The 23,297-nt window shown below is 34.7% G+C and overlaps 1 protein-coding gene across 6 annotated transcripts in view; it reads left to right on the forward strand.

Moving 5' to 3' along the window:
* Window positions 1-23,297, forward strand: part of LOC121375234 (neurocalcin homolog) — a 97,938-nt gene that overhangs the window by 56,868 nt on the left and 17,773 nt on the right. Inside the window, exons 1-2 of one of the 6 annotated variants that reach the window (XM_041502562.1) lie at window positions 1,512-1,638; window positions 18,964-19,367. In XM_041502562.1, the coding sequence (XP_041358496.1) occupies window positions 18,990-19,367 (378 nt within the window). In that variant the 5' untranslated portion in view covers window positions 1,512-1,638; window positions 18,964-18,989. Of the gene's footprint in view, window positions 1-1,511; window positions 1,639-8,356; window positions 8,428-12,244; window positions 12,388-18,963; window positions 19,368-23,297 lie in introns of those variants that run through there. The other 5 variants (XM_041502558.1, XM_041502559.1, XM_041502556.1 and 2 more) reach the window with 5 other exon arrangements.

Here is a 23,297-nt window from a genome sequence, read left to right on the forward strand (position 1 = left end):
CCAGATATTTTAGTTCATATATGGGCAATTGTTTTTTTATTATCATCTTCTTAAAACATGGCAAAAGTGGTACAGTGGTTCTAACGTCTACATGATATATGTGTGGGATACAGTATTAGATCTAATGTATTACAGCATCAGTAATCCTTTATTGACAGCAATGGAGTTTCTCTTTTACCACTGGCAGGATGGAGCCCAGTAGTAAAGTGGTTCTAACGTCTACATGATATATGTGTGGGATACAGTATTAGATCTAATGTATTACAGCATCAGTAATCCTTTATTGACAGCAATGGAGTTTCTCTTTTACCACTGGCAGGATGGAGCCCAGTGGTAAAGTGGTTCTAACGTCTACATGATATATGTGTGGGATACAGTATTAGATCTAATGTATTACAGCATCAGTAATCCTTTATTGACAGCAATGGTGTTTCTCTTTTACCACTGGCAGGATGGAGCCCAGTGGTAAAGTGGTTCTAACGTCTACATGATATATGTGTGGGATACAGTATTAGATCTAATGTATTACAGCATTAGTAATCCTTTATTGACAGCAATGGAGTTTCTCTTTTACCACTGGCAGGATGGAGCCCAGTGGTAAAGCACTTGCTTGATGTGCAGTCAGTCTGGGAGGATCTCCATCAGTGGGCCCATTGGGCTATTTCTCACTTCAGCCAGTGCACCACGACTGGTACATCAAAGGCCATGGTATGTGCTATCCTGTCTATGGGATAGTACATATAAAAATAATGCAACTAATGAAAAGATGTAGCGGGTTTCCTCTCTAAGACTATACGTCAAATTACCAAATGTTTAACATCCAATAAATCAATGTCCTCTAGTGGTGTTGTTAAAGAAAACAAACTTCTTCTTTTTTACCATCTAAACAAAGTGTACAAATAACCCAATGTTAAACACCAAATAGACACAGTTAACCATGTACTGAGGTATTCTTCAGCAAACCTTTTTTTCCTATCCTTGCCCTTTACACACAACATGTTTGTTTTGTCATCTAGTCAACAGCTCCAAAATCAATTCCTACAACTATGAATTCAACATTTTTCTGTAGCAGAAGTAGATTAAATTATTGTTTTCCTTCAACTCTTGTTAGCAGGCTTTTCAGAGTAGACAAACAAGAAAAATGAATGGGTTTACCATCTGCTGTAGACCCGGTTATATAGACTGGTTATATACCATTGCTGCATGCTGGAGGGGAGCTGGGACTGTGCCAGGAAGATAGCAGCAGATCAATACATGCAAGGCAAGCTTTACTGCCACATCCTGACACACCATCATCAGCTGCCAACTATAGCAAGGACAGTAGAAGCAGCAAGGTGTAGTCTGCTAATTAACTCCACCGTGCTTTCATCCCCGGCACGCTCATTACATCAATACATGGATATCCAGCTGCTTGCTGAGACACCAGTCAACACAAGATAGGTTTTGATGAGGAATGTGTAAACACGGATTACGTGCTGCCAGCTTGTATAGATCTCAGTGATTTGTAGGATTCCCAGTTACTAGATTACTGACGTTTCTCCAGCTTAACTTTTTAGTCCTTTTTTTGTGTGTTTTTGTTCTCATTCTTCTTGAAACAAGGGATCCTGTAACAGACACCAATGCTGTTGTCATTCACTGGTAGGAACAAGATTTTTGTAACAGTTGTTTTTGTGTGTGAAATAATTGTTATTTCAATTTTAGATCAGTTCTGCTTGAAATCTATATTGTAGTTTTATAATATTTATGCCTCGGTTCTAAATAAACATGAACATCTCAATAAATAATCTTTAAAGATCTTTATAGATTATTCATTTATATGTGCAACAGTTTCATTAAAAAATTATTGTTCTACCAATATCTGACATATGCAAGGTTAATATTTTCATTCATGAATTATATTATTCAACCATATTTGACTGGCAAATTTGCATTTTAATAATACAGATTACTTACTTACTTAATTAATTAATTAAAGATGACACATTTCGACATAGGCGATTACATGTTGTGACATCTTGGATTCAAAGCTATTGCCAGACTATTTCTAAAAAATATTTCACAGAAAATTCTATTATTTTGAAGAAACTGAAACTGAAATGGTTATCTATTCAAGTAAAAATAAAGTTCAACACTTTTAGTTTTATATATAAAAAAACCACCCCAGCATTTCAACAAAGTAGATCCACAGCTAATTTATGTTTTAATGACCTGAGTTAGAGCGAATAAACCAGAGAAGTCACTCTGGTCTGGAGTCTCTATTTACATATATATATATTCCCTCAAAACTGGACATTTTTCAGGGTCCTTTTATAAATATCAGTACAGACCAGAACCTCTCTAAAGCAGACATCCATCAAAACTGGACATTTTTCTTGGTCCCATGGGTATCTGGATTACAAGGGTTTCACCGTATTTCTAAATATGTCAGAAAATGGCAGCTATGGTTGGGATGGAGCAGTAATTAATTGACAATAAATCTAGTCATACTAAAGCAATGTTCTGATAACTGATACATTTTTCTGTGACCTTTCCAGAAAACTGGTCAGCCAAGAAATTGAAAAACAAAATATTCATTAAAACCCATACATTTTGGTTTTCCTTTCCACTCTGTGGAGGAGGGTTTGTGGGAGGAGGGTTTGTGGAAGGCATATATTTTGTGAACCAGCCTAAGAGTTGTGGGTCAGTGGCCTTTCACTGCCTATTTGAGGCATGCCTGTATGATCTGTACCTGTTTTTTATGAATGATATCTGTCTTCACTGTGTCAAGAGATCAGTCGGTGTCATCCATCATCCGAGACACTCTGCGATGACCTCTTACATCTCTATTAGCAGGGCGGAAATGAATGTATTTGCACTTCAAATTGTGCTCAAGACCTAGTTTCACAAACACCTTGGACTGTATCTCATTCTCCATACATTTAAAAGTTTATAATCATTTCTAGTATATACTAATTGCTTTAGTTTTCTCATACAGCTTTACATGTTATCTGTACATCTGAAAACTAGTCTGAGCTATTTTCATTACAGATAAAAAAATCTGTGCAACTTATTAAATTGTGCAGAACAAGAAATTAGCATTAGGAAATAACATTTTATAAATATAACAAAATAATACAATATTATATTATTAGAGTTGTATCACTTTTGAATGATGATACCCTTTTATCTTTTTATTTTTTTATTTTTCTGTATTCATGTTGATTTCTGGTATTAAAAAGAAAGGATATACAGTGTACCATACATTACATGGGCAGGAAATGTAGCAGGTGTGTGTTTCACAAAGACAGATGACCTTTCATTTACAAACTGAAATATGAATATATGCTTATTACTCAGTATACAAATTGTATAAAACGCCAAAACAACATATTGGATCTAATATTTGAATATATACTCTTCAAAAAAAGTAGGGGAACCTGAAATATTAATGTTACACAGAACATACGTTTTGACCACAGACATCCTAGTAAAGAATGTTCAGGTCTGTTTATCAACACACCGGAACACATTCCATAGTTTGCACATGCATCACGCAGTTGCCCTTAATACATGCGTTGGGTATTATTCTTGATTTTGACAATTTCCAGGAAGGTCAATTAATCGCTGTGGAACATTATTTCTGTCAATCTTTTTTTCATTCTGTTGATCATACGGTTGTTATTGTTTTGTTTTTAGTCATTTTTATTGTTTGAATTTGTGATTTACTGATAAAAAATGTCAACTTTCAAATTTCACTTCTGACCCCAATCGTCCTTCAAGATCTTTGGTGGTCATAAAACCTACTGTAATACTGAACTACCGGTTGTAATGTTTGCTCAATTAATTCACTATTATCAAATAACCATTCCCCACAGCTAATATACCTTACAATTTTGGCTATTGTAAATTCTTATTAGAGTTCCCCTACTTTTTTTAAAGACTATATATTATAACATTTTCTTTCAAACAATGTCCTTTTTAAAAAAATAAAAAAATAAACCCAGGTCTTCTACATGTATTTGGGAAACTTAGAGACTATTACATTACTCGTGTACCAACACCACTTTAAAAAATATATATATAACCACTTACAATCCTAGAGTGCAACAAAGAGAATCTGCAATTTAGAAACTTTACACCCCCCAGAATCCTTAAGCATCTTACAGCAATGTTGCTATTAATAATAATTTATATATACGTTTGGCTTCGTTGAGAAATTTCTTTGACATGCTTGGTGATTCATGTACACCCAGATTATGGTGATAAGTAACAGTATAGGCCAGCAAGGAAACAGTATGTCACAGGTAGACAACAGGGAATGTTCATGTTGCAGATAAGATATGATCACAGAAGACCGGCTTGGTCCTGGTTATTGTAAGTGAAAGAAACATGATAAAGTAAAACTGGATACAATGCCAAAAAGAATATTTCAGTGGTAAACGTCTGGAATGAGATATGTTTGATGTTTGATTGGTTATAGAATCAGTTCCAAAATCTGTGTACTTCTGGAGAATGCTATGTCATTACAAATATATATACTTTTCAATCATGCACCATTTAAAAATGTATTCATTGGCTGTTATCTGTCCAAAATATTGTAATTTATTCTTTGGTCTATAATAAAAAAGAAACCACATAGCTTCCCACTGACAAGATAGAATACCATGTCTTTGACATATCACAGAGCTATACCTAGTGGAGGGTAGTGCAAAACAGATAAAACAATTTTATCCTTTTCACTTTAAAATCACTTCTGTGTGTGTTTGTAGTTGAGCAGACCCTATATTATTGTGCTATGAATCTTTTCTTTACTATTGTTTTAAATTTGGAAGAGCGCTGTGTCAGTCAGTAAGCACTAGTTGGAACAGAAAATAATCCAATGGGTTCAAAAATTGAACATATCTATTCCTACCAATCACATCTAATGTAAATGCTTGATCATTAAGTCACAAACTATTCCCTATCAAATAGAATTTTTTATTTATTACAATAGTATAATGACAATTTGAAAGAAAATGACAAATTTCTGGGTAACAGTATTAATTGTCCTTCACCTTGTAATACACAATAACAATAAAGCAATTGATGATGAGTTCAGAATTTTTTTTTACACAAATAACCTTTTCTAAATGTCTCATTATAGCTGGGGGCGGGACATAGCTCAGTGGTACAGCGCTCGCTTGATGTGTGGTCAGTCTGGGATCGATCCCAATCGGTGGGCCCATTGGGCTATTTCTCGCTCCAGCCAGTGCACCATGACTGGTATATCAAAGGTCATGGTATGTGCTATCCTGTCTGTGGGATGGTGCATATAAAAGATCCCTTGCTGCTAATCGGAAAGAGTAAGCCATGAAGTAGCAACAGCAGGTTTTCTCTCTCAATATCTGTGTGGTCCTTAACCATATGTCTGACACCATATAACCGTATTTAATATGTGTTGAGTGCGTCGTTAGATAAAACATTTCTTTCTTTCATTATAGCTGGTTTTCTCTGCCTGTCTGTGAATTGCCATTTGGTCACAAACTATTCCCTATCTAATAGCAAATACAAAATAATTACAAAAGTATGATGACAATTTTAGAAAAAATTGCAATTCTGGATATTGTCTCCCACCTTGTAATATATAATATACAATAACAATATATATGCTTAATGCATTTGATGATGAATTCAGTTCTTTTACACAAATAACATTTTTAAATGCCTCACTATAATTGGTTTTCTTGCCCTTTATGTAAATTACCATTTTTGTCATTTATCTTTCACACAGATAATAAGAGCATTGTTTTTTGCCCTGCCGTCTTTCAGATCAAGCGAGATTAATAACCAATCTTCTTTTATTCCGTACTGACATGCCGTCTATCTGTCACATGGAAGCGGATCTGAATACCATTAGAGTTCTCTCTAACGTGCAGCTGAATCGAGATTAATATGTTATTACAGTCACCGATATGTAGGCCTATAATATTCTTCACTTTTTATGTGCAGCCACAGGAAGTAACAAAGAATGAAAAGGCAATCTAACTGAATGGAAAGGTTATTGGAAATGTAATACAAAGTACTTGTTTCTTGTGTTCCTGCACTGCTATTATTCAAGCATATTTGTAAACTTGGAATCCAGTTATTCTTTTGCTCTCATTATCTTAATGTCATTTAATCTTCGGGTTCATCAGAGAACATTTTGAACAGAGGCAGCCATGCACATACATAACTGATAACAAATGCAAGATGCATTTTAAATAGGAAGATGATTGATCCATTTATTACTTTCAGCCATAGAAGACAGACAGACATACAGACAAAAATATTTTACCAAGGAGGTATGCACTCTGATGTCATCAAATATATTTAAAATGCACCAGTATATATATATTAATACATGTACTTCAGAATTCCACCACACCTTTAAGAACTCTTTTTCTGAAGTTATCAACGATGCCCTAAAATGTTTCTAACATTCCTGTTACAACCCTCTACATTATTATTTTTCTTTTCTTCATCTCTGAGCTATATCTCTGAACTTCAAGTAAAATGCCTATTAACACTGTTTGCCTTCTATTCAGTTCTGTTGTAAAATCAAGTACTAGCAGTATCTCTTATAAGTATGTAAATAAATCTATTCTAAAAGAATTATTGTACGTTCTTTACTGCAGTCATTCACAAAATGGTGATTCAGCTGTTGAAAACCCTCTTTGGCTGAAAGTGTGTTGATTCTGGTCTTGGTATTCCATAGAAATCTTGATATAGCTCTGCTGTTGAGATACGAGTGGACGGATCAAATATTAATATGGCAGTGGGCTATCGGACGAGGAATAGCAAGAATCAATAAACTCACTGATTCCTTCACAGAGCCAACAAATCTCTCACAAAGAGAAACACTGGTTTATGTAGGGCAGGACATTGTTTGTGGAATGTTTAAGAGAAGTTAGCAAATTCAGCTGTCATTATATTGGTGCCTTTCTAGAACACCTTGTGATCTGTTTCTAATCTAATGATTTATAAGTCATACCTTTTGACATTCAGTAAGGAATATTCAAGAGCAGTTAGCAAATTCAGCTGTCATTATACATACATTGATGTTTGTTTAGAACCCCATCGGTAGACCCATTGGGCTATTTCTTGTTCCCACCAGTGCACCATGACTGGTATATCAAAGGCCGTGATATGTGCTATCCTGTCTGTGGGATGGTACATATAAAAGATCCCTTGCTGCATTAGGAAAAGTGTAGCAGGTTTCCTCTGATGACTATGTATCAAAATCACCAAATGTTTGACATTCCATAGTCAGTGATTAATTAATTAATCAATTTGCTCCAGTGGTTTCGTTAAACAAAACAAACTTTATTTTTTTTAGAAAATCTTCTTTTGTTTCTAATATAGTAATTTTGACATTCAGTAAGAAATATTTAAGAGCATTTAGCAAATTCAGCTGTCATTATACATACATGTATATTGATGTGTTAACATCTTGTGTTTTGTTTTTTGTCTAATGATTTAAAGTCATACATTTTAACATTAATTAAGGATTCAAGAGCATGTCTTTATTCCAGTGCTGTAACACTAACAACGGTGTACCTACTTTTCTGCAATGTCAAACTGTAAAACAGGGATATCTCCTAATGGTGTACCGTGTACCTACTTATCTACTATGTCAAACTGTAAAACACGGATATATCTCCTAATGGCCCCAGTCTTTATTCCAGTGCTGTAACATTGGTGTACCTACTTATCTGCTGTATCAAACTGTAAAACAGGGATATCTCCTAATGTCCCCAGTCTTTATTCCAGTGCTGTAACATTGGTGTACCTACTTATCTGCTGTATCAAACTGTAAAACACGGATATATCTCCTAATGTCCCCAGTCTTTATTCCAGTGCTGTAACATTGGTGTACCTACTTATCTGCTGTATCAAACTGTAAAACAGGGATATATCTCCTAATGTCCCCAGTCTTTATTCCAGTGCTGTAACATTGGTGTACCTACTTATCTGCTGTGTCAAACTGTAAAACACGGATATATCTCCTAATGGCCCCAGTCTTTATTCCAGTGCTGTAACATTGGTGTACCTACTTATCTGCTGTGTCAAACTGTAAAACAGGGATATCTCTCCTAATGTCCCCAGTCTTTATTCCAGTGCTGTAACATTGGTGTACCTACTTATCTACTGTGTCAAACTGTAAAACAGGGATATATCTCCTAATGTCCCCAGTTTTTATTCCAGTGCTGTAACATTGGTGTACCTACTTATTTGCTATGTCAAACTGTCAGCACAGTGTCCTGAAATTGGCCCAGAAATAGGCCAATAACTGTCACCTTATGACTGATGGCACTGCCTGGAGCTCTGGCTTATGTGCATTGTGTTTAGTTACCTACTGCTTTACTAAGCCTGCATTGTCCTTAGCTGAAGAAGAGGCCATGCGTCTGCCACAAGCGGATATTTTACAAGGTACGGTAACTCTTTTATAAACAATGTACTACTAACTTAATTAATGAAGTAACTATTTTAAAAAGAAAACAAAAAGAATAAATATCAGTTTAAATACCATACCATGATATATTTTAAACTATGAATATTTAGTGTCTTAACATATGGTAATTTGAACACATGGTTAAGGAAGAGTAGAAAAAAAAGTTTGTTTTGTTTAACGAGATCACTAGAGCACATTGATTTATTAATCATCAGCTATTGGATGTCAAACATTTGGTAATTTTGACACATAATCTTAATTAGAGAGGAAAACTGCTACTTTTGTTTCCATTAGTAGCAATGGATATTTTATATGCAGGATAGCACATACCATGGCCTTTGATATACCAGTCATGGTACACTAGCTGAAACGAGAAATAGACAGGGATCGATCCCAAACTGACCGTGCATCAAGTGAGCACTTTACCACTGGGCTATGTCCTGCCCCTGTGTGTGACTATGTAAGAAATCAAGTAACTGTTTATTATTATTAATTACCGGTATTATTAATTTAAAAAAAATATTGTAGAAACTATCTATTTAAGAATTCATGTAACTCTTTTAGAAATAACCTATTTTAGAGATCACTTATCTGACACCAAAAAAACATCACTTTTAGAAGCTAGGAGACTATTTTAGAAACAAAAATAATTGTTTTAAAATTCAGGTAGCTAAAGCTAGAATGAAGAAAAAATATTACAAAAAACCCACCCAGAGCTTCAGGTGTTGCATTTGGTGTTATTTATGTTGTAAGTGAGGTTGTTAATTATAATAATGGTTCACAAGTACAGCCACAGCACATGTGGTTTTCACTACACTATATCATGTACTCCACGTCAGTGTGCATATATCACTCACGTTCTTTCACTGTGTGCTGGATATTTATTGTGCTTGAAGCTGTTTATGTCTACAATTCAAGTACAGCACTGAGAAATGGTTAAACAGCCTCAACGGGCTGTGTTTGTTGTATATTTTTAAAATAAATTTTTTCTTCATTTTTAAAAAAAACTGCTTGGAAAAGTTGGTATACCTTTAAACCTGCTTTATTATAAAATATATGTTAAAGAATCATCTGTGTTAAAAGGCCTCCTTTATATCCTTCTAAATAATCTAATCTATAAAAATAAGTATATGTTTAAAACCAACAGGTAAAAGTCTCAATGTTTTGTCCTGACATCGTCAGAAGAAAACTAAACATAAAAACAGGTGAGCAGCATTTAAAACCAAGAGAAAATAATCTAATTATAATACAGTACAAACTATAACCTGTATTATAAGCAGCCAACTGTTGTAAAAGATCACCTTTAACTCTCCTTTTAAGTGGGTGCTTAACACATGTTTGTCATATTGAATTTTAAGTGTAGTGTATAATAAAATAATAAATAAACACCTATCATAAATTTCAGAAAGAACATGCATACACTAATGTAACTTTATATATCTCCACATTTGACCTCATAAAAAATGTTGAGCCAGACTATTTTTATCTAAAAATAAATAGAAATCTTCATTTTCCAAAATGAACATACAGATCTATACTACGACAATCAGTATAATCAATCAAAAGTCTAACATGGGTGTATCAGAGTTTATAAAGCAAATAAATATTATAAGATAATTATGTTTTAATTACAGTAAAATTATGAAAGTCTAGCTTTCTTGTTAAAGTTAATAGCATGACATATGAAAATACATACATACATTTTTGTTTCACATTCAATACATTTAGAAGGTAAACATGTTCTCTGCAACAATCAAATACATATACATTTTACTTCTGTTTTACTATTTTAGTGTTCAAATTGCTATGAATTTCATTGACAAAGGATTAAACACAAATGTTTATTAGCAATAAAATATTGTTCTCTTGTTTTGCATTATCAACATTTACTGTTTATACAATATCATGGATCTTAGAAGTGAAGTGGGATAATGGAGCAGGAGCCTACCCAAATCTGAAAATTGTACATTGGACCCCACCAGTTAAAAAGTGAATTAATATATACCAAGTGGCCCCCACCCCTCTAGTCGCTGACATCATTTGACACTTATGAATATTTGTAAGTTATTAGTTACATGTAAATTTATATGTTTCAAATATATACTCTTCAAAAAAAGTAGGGGAACCTGAAATATTAATGTTAATATCAACTATTAGACCGAACATATGTTTTGACCACAGACATCCTAGTAAAGAACGTTCAGGCCTGTTTATCAACGCACCAAAACACATTCCATAGTTTGCACATGCATCACGCAGTTGTCCCATACACGTGCGTGGGGTGTCATTCTCGATTTTGACATTATTTCTGTCAATCTTTTTCATTCTATTGATCATACAGTTGCTATTATTTTGTTTTAGTCATTTTTATTGTTTGAATTTGCGATTTACTGATACAAATTTCACTTCTGATCCCAATCGTCCTTCAAGATCTTTGATGGTCATAAAACCTACTGTAATATTGAACTACTAGTTGTAATGTTTGCCAAATTAATTCACTATTATCATATAACCATTCCCCACAGCTAATATACCTTACAATTTTGGCAATTGTAAATTCTTATTAGAAAGAAGTGTTTTATTTAACGACGCACTCAACACATTTTATTTACGGTTATATGGCATCAGACATATGGTTAAGGACCACACAGATTTTTTAGAGGAAACCCGCTGTCGCCACATAGGCTACTCTTTTACGACAGGCAGCAAGGGATCTTTTATTTGCGCTTCCCACAGGCAGGATAGCACAAACCATGGCCTTTGTTGAACCAGTTATGGATCACTGGTCGGTGCAAGTGGTTTACACCTACCCATTGAGCCTTGCGGAGCACTCACTCAGGGTTTGGAGTCGGTATCTGGATTAAAAATTCCATGCCTCGACTGGGATCCGAACCCAGTACCTACCAGCCTGTAGACCGATGGCCTGCCACGACGCCACCGAGGCCGGTTCTTATTAGAATTCCCCTACTTTTTTTGAAGAGTATATAAGCATCTATTCATAGTCAGTATAATAATACACAAGAATATGTTTTGGAATCAACTCTTTTATTTAGCCAGTTTTGGAAACAGAATATCAGTGTATCATAAATTATTGGTTTGTAATAATATACACTTTTTTCTGTAATTTATGTATTCTTCTAAATAATTTAATTATTTCGGTGGAAACAATTTTTAAAAGGTTTTATCTAAATAATTTAGAACACTTGTCTCATATATCCGGTAGTCAGGCATTAATCAATCATTTAAATGTATCATATACGGGCATTAAAATAACTTATATACTGGTATCCCCCCACTATCACTATTATTCAAAGCAACATATACTACCCATTCAGTTTACAATGCCATGATCACAATTAGGTACTAGTGATTTTACTTTTCCAATAAATACTTGAAAAGAATGAAACTTACTATGAATTTATGTTATTTGTGCTATGCACGAATAGAGAATACTTTAATTTAAACATAATAGTAACATTTTATTGTTATTTGGAAAATTGCTTTTTATTTTGTCAAAATTTTAACTAGACAAACATAAAAAAACACAAAACAAATAATAAAATTTAACATACAATAAAAATATATAGTATAATATTCAATACATGATATTGCTAGTAATATTAATATGTGATGATTAAAGGCAATTTTATTTGTCAGAATAACAAGTTTAAGCCTGAAAAGGATCCATAATCAATATCAATCACATAAACATTATACACTCGATTAGAATATGTTGTTAGGATATCACTGTGCAATGGTAACTACGCTGGTTACCACAAATATTTCCGCTTTACCATATTGATTAACTTTGCGCTAAGAGAACCAGTGGACCTGAAGGGAACGGAAGTGCATTTTGTTGTCACAGAATCGAGGTTCTGACATATTGACGTATTATTGTTCTGTTGTAAGGTTATTTCTTGAAACGTAATCATTTACAGGTACATGCTTATTGTTTATCAACGTTTGTCTGCTGCATTGCGTTCACTAGCCAACGATACGTAATTCCTTTGCGTTGACACTGTTAGTGATAGTGTTATATAGTTACCTAAAACCGGACGTCGCCTATTTACGTACACCAACAGTTGTGACTTGTACATATTATATTTTTTTCCGACGTCTGCTTATATAAACAGCTGGGGAAGACTTCCGGTCATTGCAGCATTCAGTATATTCAGGGTTAGTGATGATATTAGTATGGTGGAAAGTTTTGATGAGGAGCAAAAAATGATAACTCTTCTTAAATTGCAAGGTTTGGAACATTGATCTAATTTCAAGTGCTTTTTTGTAACAAATTTTGAATATATATGTGTTCACTTCTTGTGTAAATTTATTCACTGGATGTTCAAGTTATCGTATGACAGATTTTAAAATACCAATGGCTACAAACAGTACTTACATGTGTACTTAATTAGAGATGGGCAGTATTGAAATTTCAGTTTTGGTATCTGTATTTTTGGGTTGATGTACCTCAGTATTGGTCAAGTATTTGGTGTTGACACCTATACTGATATCGATCAATATTTTTGCTATATCTGGCTATAAACTAATGCTGGCCTTAGAACCCATGCGATGTTTCATAAAAATTCCACGCACATGGCAGATTTCATGGTAACAATTGTTTCCGGTACCATGTCGGTAAAATCATGGAACCGGAATTTCGTTTCTCATGATTATTATATCGAGTACAACTATTCAACCCACTTGCACCAACCAGTGATCCATAACTGGTGCAACAAAGGCCATGGTTTGTGCTATCCTGCCTGTGGGAAGCGCATATAAAAGATCCCTTGCTTCCTGTCGTAAAAGAGTAGCCTATGTGGCGACAGCAGGTTTCCTCTAAAAAACAGTGTCAGAATGACCATATGTTTGACGTCCAATAGCCGATGATAAGATAAAAAATCAATGTGCTCTAGTTTAAACAAACTTTACTTTTTTACTATTCAACAAAAATAATATAAACAGTTTCCGATGGGTTCCCATGATCACAAGGCACGGAATCAAAAAAGTGTTTCCTATGAAGTTTGAAATCCTATGTCCTGCATGGCTTTCTCCTGGTTTATGGTTAGGGTTAGGTTTCTTTAGAGAATACCAACATAATTATATATATTTTTTAATCACCATGTTGTTCATATGAAACTTTGACATGTCAGATTTTCTTAATTAAATTTCGTCCACAAAGGAGTTCCTGTTGGTGCTTTTAGGGGAAATTAACACTGAAGGCTGTTCGTGCTGTTCTATAAATGAAGTTTGGCTCATTCCATCATACTGTATCTCTGTGGGCTTTAAAAGCTGTTCAGCTAACATACATGTACATATTTTTCAGTAAATTTGTTGGGAATATGTCCACATACTCTTATTGTCAGCTTGTTTGGGTTGGTGTAATGTCATCACATACTTTGTTTATAGTGTTACACATAATGGTGGGAATATGTTTTAATTATCAATACTGACATTTCAGTATTTTGTGACTTGCTTGGTACTATAAATCAGTATTGACTCGGTACTGAATGGTATATATACTGTGTACCACTCAACTCTACACTTAATCTAGTACTAGTAGTAGTGTGAGTTCTGATCTCAGAGTCAGGGCAGATGGGTCACATTTGGTTAAAACTTTTTAATAAAAAGAGTCAGTTTTAAACTTACATCATATGGTGCCACATTTATGTTTTAATTTTATACTTGGTTATAATTATGTATACAAATGTACAATGCCTTTTAATGTTTTAGTTTCACTTGATCATTCTGTATTAAATATATTCTACTTGGCATGACATTTTATTTAGTTGGAAATGTGTCAGACATTTTGATGCTTTAGCTTTAGTATTTGTCATGTTTTCATTATAAATGAGTTTTGAAATATCCCCATACAGTGCTGGGTGTGATGTGTTATTTGACAGTGCTGTATATTGATTGGAACTGAGATTATTGTTATTCCGTGGTTATGGATCCATTTTCCATAAATAAAACAAGGTAACTCACAGTTGTTAGGCAGCCTTGGCTTGTCATTTTACTGGTTGTATACAGTCACAATATTAAAGTTAGAACTGTAAATATTATTATTTCAAAGTAAGAGTTGTTTATTGTATAAATATGATGAATTTCAATTGAAATTATATGATTGTACATGTAGGTTTTATGATAAACTGAGGTGTTGTTGAAACATGAATGGAGATGGAATGTTTGCATGATGTTTCCATAACAAAGTATTAAATCTGTGGCTGTTTGGTTTGTAAAGAATAAGAAAACCCCCCAACATTACTACAGTATTGCTACTCAGGTTTTAATAAAGCTAGACCCCAAAAATTAAGAGCAATTTGGTGAAATTGGTAAGAAAATTGATAGCCAAATTAAAGTTTTGAGTTGACAAACAAAATATATTAATGCTTTTTACAGAATTGTAAACATTTTAAGAATTATAATTATTTGATATTAGAAATTATCTTTTTTGTGATTTAATAATAAAATATATAAATTTGCCTAATTCAACTTTTGCATTTGGCAATTTAGCTACATGTCATGTACTTTTGTGAACAAGTAACTGCAATACGGTCTTTTATATGTCCTTTCCAACAGACATAATAAGACGTACCACAACCTATGATAATGGTATTACATGTTCAGCTATGTACATGTAAGTTGTTGAGTTACATATTGCAATCCAGGTTTGGTGTCAAAGTTAACACCTTTAAATGATCACACGGTTGGCTTTTGTTATATAATTATATGCATAGCACCCATTTATTTCTTGTTAACTGAAATTGCATTGTCAAATAGACTGCACTGATTATTTAGTTCATTTCATCCATTGGCCTAGTCATTCATTATATTATAAGCCTTGAGATGTACATATATAGTCTGTAAAACTGTGTACATGCTCTGGTAGCTGCTTAATGCTTCATTTTGCAATTTTCACATGGTCAATGCACTAATCCCGATACCAGTGGATTATGACTACACATAACAGTTAAATCCTTCTGTATTATTAAGTGCAGTAGTGTCCTACATTATTAATTATGATGGATAAAAGGACACAAGAATAAGACTGGACTGTCAGCTGTGGTATTTATATACTACTCAAAAGAATTTAAGGGTCAGGCGATATTTTCGACATTATTTTCTGAATGTCAATTATATTAGCTAGACCATAATGTCACGCATGGTATTGTTCCATTTTGACGAAAGTGGGTCTAAGCAACCCATAAATGAATTAAAATCCACTGTCATTGACACTGTCGACTAGTTCTAATGGCGAAAACATGCTTACATTTGCACGTAAATTAGGGCGAAAGCGAAAGGTCTGCTAAGTGCCCATAACTTGCTTTTTCACAAAGCGCTTCATTTGCACGCTTTGCACGTGTATTCCATGTTCCCAATGCTGAATTTCCGTATAATTGGAGCTTGCGTTAGTGTACGGTGCACACTCCAAATTCGACAATGGTACGACTTCAACTGACTATCGAAGATCGAGGAAGGGCTATTGCTTGGCTTCAGGATGGCAATACGCAAAGAAATGTTGCTCTGAGACTTGGTGTCAGTCAGAGTGTCGTTGGCCGACTGTGGCAACGGTACCAAGCAACGAATTCTGTTCGAAATCGTCCACGTTCAGGAAGACCCCGAAGCACTACAAATAGAGAGGACCGCTACATGACCAATATGGCTCTACGTCAACGCACAACCACTGCACGCCGATTACGTGACAATCTGCGGACTGCGACTGGAACTCGAGTGTCTGATCAAACCATACGCAATCGTCTGAGAGCCAATAATCTACGCTGCCGTCGCCAGGCTGTTCGACCACCACTCCTACCATGTCACAGAACGGCCAGACATCACTGGTGCACGCTTCATCTGCGGTGGCAACATGTTCAGTGGGGTCGAGTGATGTTCATTGATGAGTCCAGGTTTAGTCTCCAGTTCAACGACGGTCGGGTTCGTGTCTACAGACGTCCTGGGGAGCGCTTCGCTGACGTTAACGTTAGACAACGTCACCGGTTCGGTGGTGGCAGCGTCATGGTGTGGGGCGGCATCTCTATCCACCACAGGACCCCCCTCTATGTGGTGGATGGCAATCTGAATGGAATCCGCTATCTGAATGAGAATTTGGGAATTGTAAAATTGATGTCAACTAGATAAATTTGCATTCTGGTAACTTACATTCATGAGTATCTATTATATTTACAAGTGTAGTGTTTGTATATTGTGTGTGTGTGTGTCCAAAATTTAATTAATAGTCTGTTAATTGCCTTTGTTGTTTATTTCCACTGGTACTTGTTTTGGTTTTTCACTAGTAGTTGGGCATGGCCACAGTAATTATTTGGTAGTCCTGAAATAAGCCAGAACATTTACTATATACTGGTGTGTACAAAAACCAAGGGAATGATACTGTTTTCCCACAACTCAAAAGCGGAATAAAAATGCAAAGAAGACGAATATCGATGTTCATTCTCAACACAATATTTTCTATCATTGGTCTTCATAAATATATAATGTGATGGGAATTGGTTGTACAATCAGTTGGAACCAACCGATCAGTTTTGATTATACTTACAGTCGGTGTTCCATTAAAAGATATGGTTTCATATCAATGTAAATTTTAAACAAAATATTTTAAAGTCTAAATAATTTACAGGTACATGTAGCTGTGTTCTTATTTTCGTACAAGTTTCCATATTTATTTCAAGTTATAAATAAAACAATTAGATAAATACAAAGCAAGCAATTTCACAGAATTTTACCTTTTCAAAATATGTATCAAAAGTGTGCATTTCAGAAGATGAGAATAAACCCCCCCAGAAGATATCAAGACTTTGTAAATATAGATTTAATAAAACATAGTGATGAAATTGAGATATTCCTACATTATTGTAGATAGTAAAACCACTAATTTTATTGTTGATTGAAAGGGTCATTCTGCAAATGATATGGGACATTTGAAGCCATTTAAGATATTACCATATTGAGCCTTGATATTTAATTCTTTTGTAAAACTATTTAAAAAAAATCCACAAGCAAAGTAGACTTAAAATTTACACTCCTTGAACTAGTTTCAGGGATGTTATGGAAAGTAATAGCTCTCCTTAAATGGAGAGGTCTGTTGTTAATTAACCCTTTATATGCTGATCTTAATCACACATAATAAACATTCTGTCTTGTGTCAGATTGAGAGCTAGTCTGCACCTAGAATAACCCTCTGCATTCATCTACATTAAAAAGTAAAAGCCACCTTCCTTGTTTTAGACTGTATATCATGCTGCATGCAGGTAGAGGGATGACACATATGAAGCAATTAGTGTCTTGCCATATGTATGTAATGGATGTTCTGTTTCGCATTAAGAAACATATTCTGCTTGTGAGAGAGTGATGTGAATGTAATAAATGTTCTGCTTTGTTTAAACATTGAATGCAGTTGACATGCTGAATGGCCAAACAAAGTATTGTCCTAAAAACACTTTATTCAGTCAGCTGTATTAATATTTTGATATATAACTGCATTATATTACCATATGAGATGGGGGAAAAAGTGTCACAAAGGTGTGAGATGGGGATGAGTGATGCTCAGTGTATGTACATAACAGAGCTCGAACTTAAAAATTTGTCTACCACAGCAATTTTGAAAAGAATTGCAATGGGTGAAAGAGTCCACCGACAGCAATTTTGAGCCTGCTTGTGGCAATTTGTTTAAAAGTGACATTTGCAGCACATAAATCTGACAGAAAGGCTATCTTGTCATATGTAAAATCTTTTAAATGTTAAATATTGGCAGATAATGTACACCAGGTGTATACATTTTGCCATTGTTGAGGAGACTTACCGACGGCACAAAAGTGCCATCGGTGATGCTCTCTACTGATTGCAATTTATATCTCAACGACGGCAATTGCCGTTGGTGCCGCCGTTAAGTTCGAGCCCTGCAGATGAATTCGACTTATTTCTGATTGAGTCCATAACATATAACTGTAATCTGTGTTCTCTTTAACATGGAGTGACAAATCCTGCATGTAAGATGTGGAAGGGTGATGCTCAATGCATTTACAAATAATTTTTAACATATATTCTCCGTTTTTCAGACTGAGTGACTTTAATCTGTGGGTCCCCTTTCAGACTGAGTGACACACATACATGTAACTAGTCTGTGTTCTGTTGTTTCAGACTGAGTGACACATAACTCTATTCTGTCCTGTTTCAGACTGAGTGACACACATAACTCTAATGTCTGTGTTGTGTTGTTTCAGATTAAGTGGCACATGAGATGGGGAAGGGTGATGCTCAGTGTATTTACATATCTGTGGTATGTTGTTTGTGATAGAGTGACACACGTAACTAAACTATGTTGTGTTGTTTCAGATTGAGTGACACATCCTGAACGTGAGAAGGGTGACGCTCAATATATAATTGTTTGGTTTCAGATTTAGTGACACTTCCTGCACGTGAGAAGGGGAAGGGTTACACTCAGTATATTTATATGTCTAAGTGACACACGTAACTCTAATCTGTGTGTTCTATTGTTTCAGATTGAGTGACACATCCTGCACGTGAGATGGGGAAGGGTGGCAGCAAGCTGAAGCCGGAGATGCTGGAGGACCTGCGGGCCAACACACAGTTCAACGAGGAGGAGCTCCAGGAGTGGTACAAGGGTTTCCTGAAGGACTGCCCCAGTGGCCACCTTTCTGTGGAAGAGTTCAAAAAAATATACGGAAACTTTTTCCCATATGGTGACGCTTCCAAATTCGCAGAGCATGTGTTTCGTACGTTTGACACAAACGGTGATGGCACCATCGATTTTAGAGAATTTATCTGTGCTCTTAGTGTCACATCGAGAGGAAAGCTTGAACAGAAATTAAAGTGGGCTTTTAGTATGTACGATCTAGATGGGAATGGATACATTTCAAGAGGAGAGATGCTTGAAATTGTTACGGTGAGTAGTGAATTAAATCTTTTATTTACAGCATACTGCAGAGTAATTTTGTTTTAGCTTATGCATCATACTTTGTATATCAAGGAATGGAATATCTGTTTAACGACACCTCAAAACAATGGTTATTTGGTGTCTTAATGTGGTTATTTTGACATTTGGCCTAGAGAGAAAGAGAGGAAACCTGCTGCCACATAGGATACTCCTTACAATAACGTAGCAAGGGATCTTTTATATGTACTTTCCCACAGATAGGACAGTACAAACAGTCTTTTATAGACCACCTGTAAGACAATGATTGGGATGGGGGAAAAACCCAAAGTCCACTGAAGACAATCAATCTTTCAACCCTTTTTGCCTAAAGCTAGTACTCTACCACCGAGCTACATTGTACATTCCATTCCTCATTCGCGTATCAAAATCATTGGTATGTGCAGACCTGTCCTGGTAAATGTATATTAAAGATCTCTTGCTGCTGTATGTTATGACTAGTGTTAGTGCAAGGGTGCAATGAATTTGAAGGGGTAGAGGTGTCCCCCAAATTGCTGCTCTTAAATAGTTTTTTGCCAAAATACTGAAACAGCAACTGCCACCCCACTTCTGACACCTCTGCAATATATTTCCTCTCTTTGTCTAGACCCATGACTGATATATCAAAGGCCATGGTATGTGCTGTCCTGTCTGAGAGAAGTGGATATTAAAGATCCCTTGCTGCTAATGCTAATGGAAAAATGTAGCAGGTTTCCACTAAGTCTACGAATCAGAAATTAGAAATTACGAAATGTTTGACATCCAATAGCCTGATGATTAATAAATCAGTTTACTCTAGTGTTATTAATGCTATCGTTTAAAAAAACAAACACAAACAAACCAACATTGTCTAGACCAGGCGTTGAAATATGTCAGACAGCTAATAAATATGGTTTAAAATTATTGTTTTCCTAATCTCTTAAAGAAAAATTCATCTTTATTTGTCACCCAATAGCCACTTTGTTTGTTATGCTGGGGTGTTGTTATTCATTCATTCATAAAGTAAATGCATATAAAAAATGTCTTTGTTTGGGTCAGCTACTCTTTTAGTAAGTCAATTATTTAAATGACAACCTTTAATCTTTGCCAATTTTGAGCCTTTACAGCAATTTTAAATCAGTAGTATTTGCAAAAAATAAATACAAAATTAAAACCACGCAATTATCACCTCAATCAATGGCAATAATTTTTATCCAGTGGCAAAAAACTACCAACAATAAAGTCCCAGACCTACGGCTATTCGTATCGCAGCTGTGGTGTCGCTGTTACGTTTGAGCCCAACTAGACATTTGCAAGTCAAATATTACTGAATTTTTATGTGATAACGAATGGTTCAAGGTTATTTATAGGTGAATGGGACGTTGCAAAACATGTTTTTTGGAAGTACCATTCAACTGGCATTAACATGGTAAATGTCAAGTCTTGAGATTTTATGTCCACAAACCGTCCTCTGGCTTGTCAAAATTATGCTTTATGATTTTATTGCCTCTTCAGAATTGATCAGTTGACAGTTATTTTTAACTTCATCTTGAAATGTTTGTCTTGTAGAGTTTGATTTACAATCGTGTACTGCTTTATAAATCGAACCCATTAATTTAAGACTACATTAAAAGTACATTGAAACCCCACCTAACGACTACCTTATTTCTAAAACCATCCTACTATAAAGACCAATATTTTAAAGATGGGAATATTTTCAGTCTTTTTATTTTTAAACTTGTACATGTATGTATTCATGTAGTTATGTTGAAAAAGAACAGTTAAATAATAGCAGTTACAAATATTAACAACATTTTCATGAAAGCAAATTCCATACTTTTTTTCTTAGAACTTGTCAACAGATGCATCATTTAGCTGCATATTTATCATATGACTCCAAAGTCACATGTTTTACAAGTTTTTCAAGACAATGTCGTTTATTGAGACTGGTGTAGATCTATTGTGTAATAATAGGGAGTTTACTCAAAATGTAAAAATAGATTGAATGTTATTCTAACATAAGTCATTCAATGCAGTTCTTCAAAAGAAACAATATGCGCTTTGAATTTTGTAAATTGGATAAGTAGTTTATGAACCATGTCCAATCAAATCTAATAAAGAAATAACACGTCCAGACTCAAATACCTGAAATGGGCTTGACACTATACATGGCAATTCATCATTATTACTTACATGCATTGTATGGTTTTACGTCAAGACAGTATAATTGACATCAACTAGGGAGGGGTTAAAATACATGATAACGTAAGAAAGAAACATTAACTAATACTGAAAATTTGATATTAAGACCAACCCAGTATTAAGACCAATTTTAATAAGACTCATGGATGGTCGCAATGTAGCAGAGTGAAAATCAATCCCTGTGTGAAACTTTTAAAACTTGGACTTAAAGGGCTGAATTTACAAAGCCTGTTTATGTCTTACAATGTTACATACGTGTAACTACATACATCTGTAAATGCTTAAACACCAGCATTAAAAAAAACCCCAAACAGGCTTCATAAATTCGCCTAAAGTGTTTTGATTTTAGCACTATAAAAAACATTGAGCCTTGAGATCACACTAAGTGTGCATCCTGAGACAAAACTAAAGGTTAAAAGTTAAGTTCAGGTAAATATTCAGACAATTATTGGCAGTGTTTCTGTTCTGTGATATCCTTATTAAGTCTGTTGATTTCAGTGAATTGATCACACCAGTGGGGAAACAGTGTCTCAAGGAATTATACCACTTTTGCAGACAATTGGTGGCATAAGCAGGGCTAGCTCTGGGTTATCAGAAAATTTTGCCAAATCAACATTTTAAACTTTAAAAATGGCAAAAACCCAGTTATTTTCTAATAAAATAACATTTATTACATTAAATTTATTCGCCAAATTCAAATAAAATTTGCCAATTGTTTTTAAAATTCGCAATTTACGAATTTGGCGAGTGCCAGAGCTAGCCCTGCATACGGGTGACAAATTTACACGTATAGTTCCAATAAAATAAATTTCCCTTTTCTTATTTTAGTCTCTTGCTGGCAGAACTAATTCTACTGTTGATTTATGCAGTTTTAGAAGGGGGCCACCTCATATCATAATTATGGTATATAAAAAAAGGGTTGATTTCAAATCTACCTGTACATCTAACTGAATACCAGATAATTTAGTGTTGACTGTTTGCTGAGGTTTAACACAAGTTCTCTTTTTTAAACCCGTCCAAGTAAACAATAATAATACATTGTATTTCAAACTCCAGATGGTGAATTTGGTATGTTTTGAAGGGGCTATTCTCTTCCTTTAAGGTAAAACATCAACATTGTTTTTCTGGCCTAGTTAGTAAGTTACTGTATTCATGTAGGTTAATGTACACTTGGCTATGTCACAAAAAATAGTGGAAAGACATTTCAAGGAATTTACTTCAATTTACAGCACTTCAGCATGCACACTTATTCACTGAGAAAGAGGAAAATTACACCGCCCACTTTACTTAAAACAGTCTTGAAAAGCAAATTATACCGATAATTTTTCTGTGGGGGAATTGTCAGCAGCATTTCAAATGATTAATTACACTGTTGTTGACATTTGGGTCTCCATTTGGCTTTATTTAATTCTGTAATGCACTAAATGGGCTGAGATGTAAATATATCCGGGATGGAAATGCTGGGAGATTTGTGTTTTCATGGATTGGTGTGTCGTATGATGCATGTCATGCCAACCTTCATCCCTGGGCTCAGGCGGACACTCTGTCATCCTGTCACGAGCAGGGAAACCAGGTCACCTTTATGTATCGATTGTCTTTCGATGTGTATTCTGCAAAGGAAAGAAAATAAATTTATTTATTTAACGACGACTCGGCACATTTTTAAACTATGACTATTTGTTGTCTAGTGCTTCTTTCAATATTTGATCAAGAAAGATACAA

Source organism: Gigantopelta aegis, chromosome 6 (assembly GCF_016097555.1).
Source record: "Gigantopelta aegis isolate Gae_Host chromosome 6, Gae_host_genome, whole genome shotgun sequence".
NCBI classification, from domain to species: Eukaryota; Metazoa; Mollusca; class Gastropoda; order Neomphalida; family Peltospiridae; genus Gigantopelta; species Gigantopelta aegis.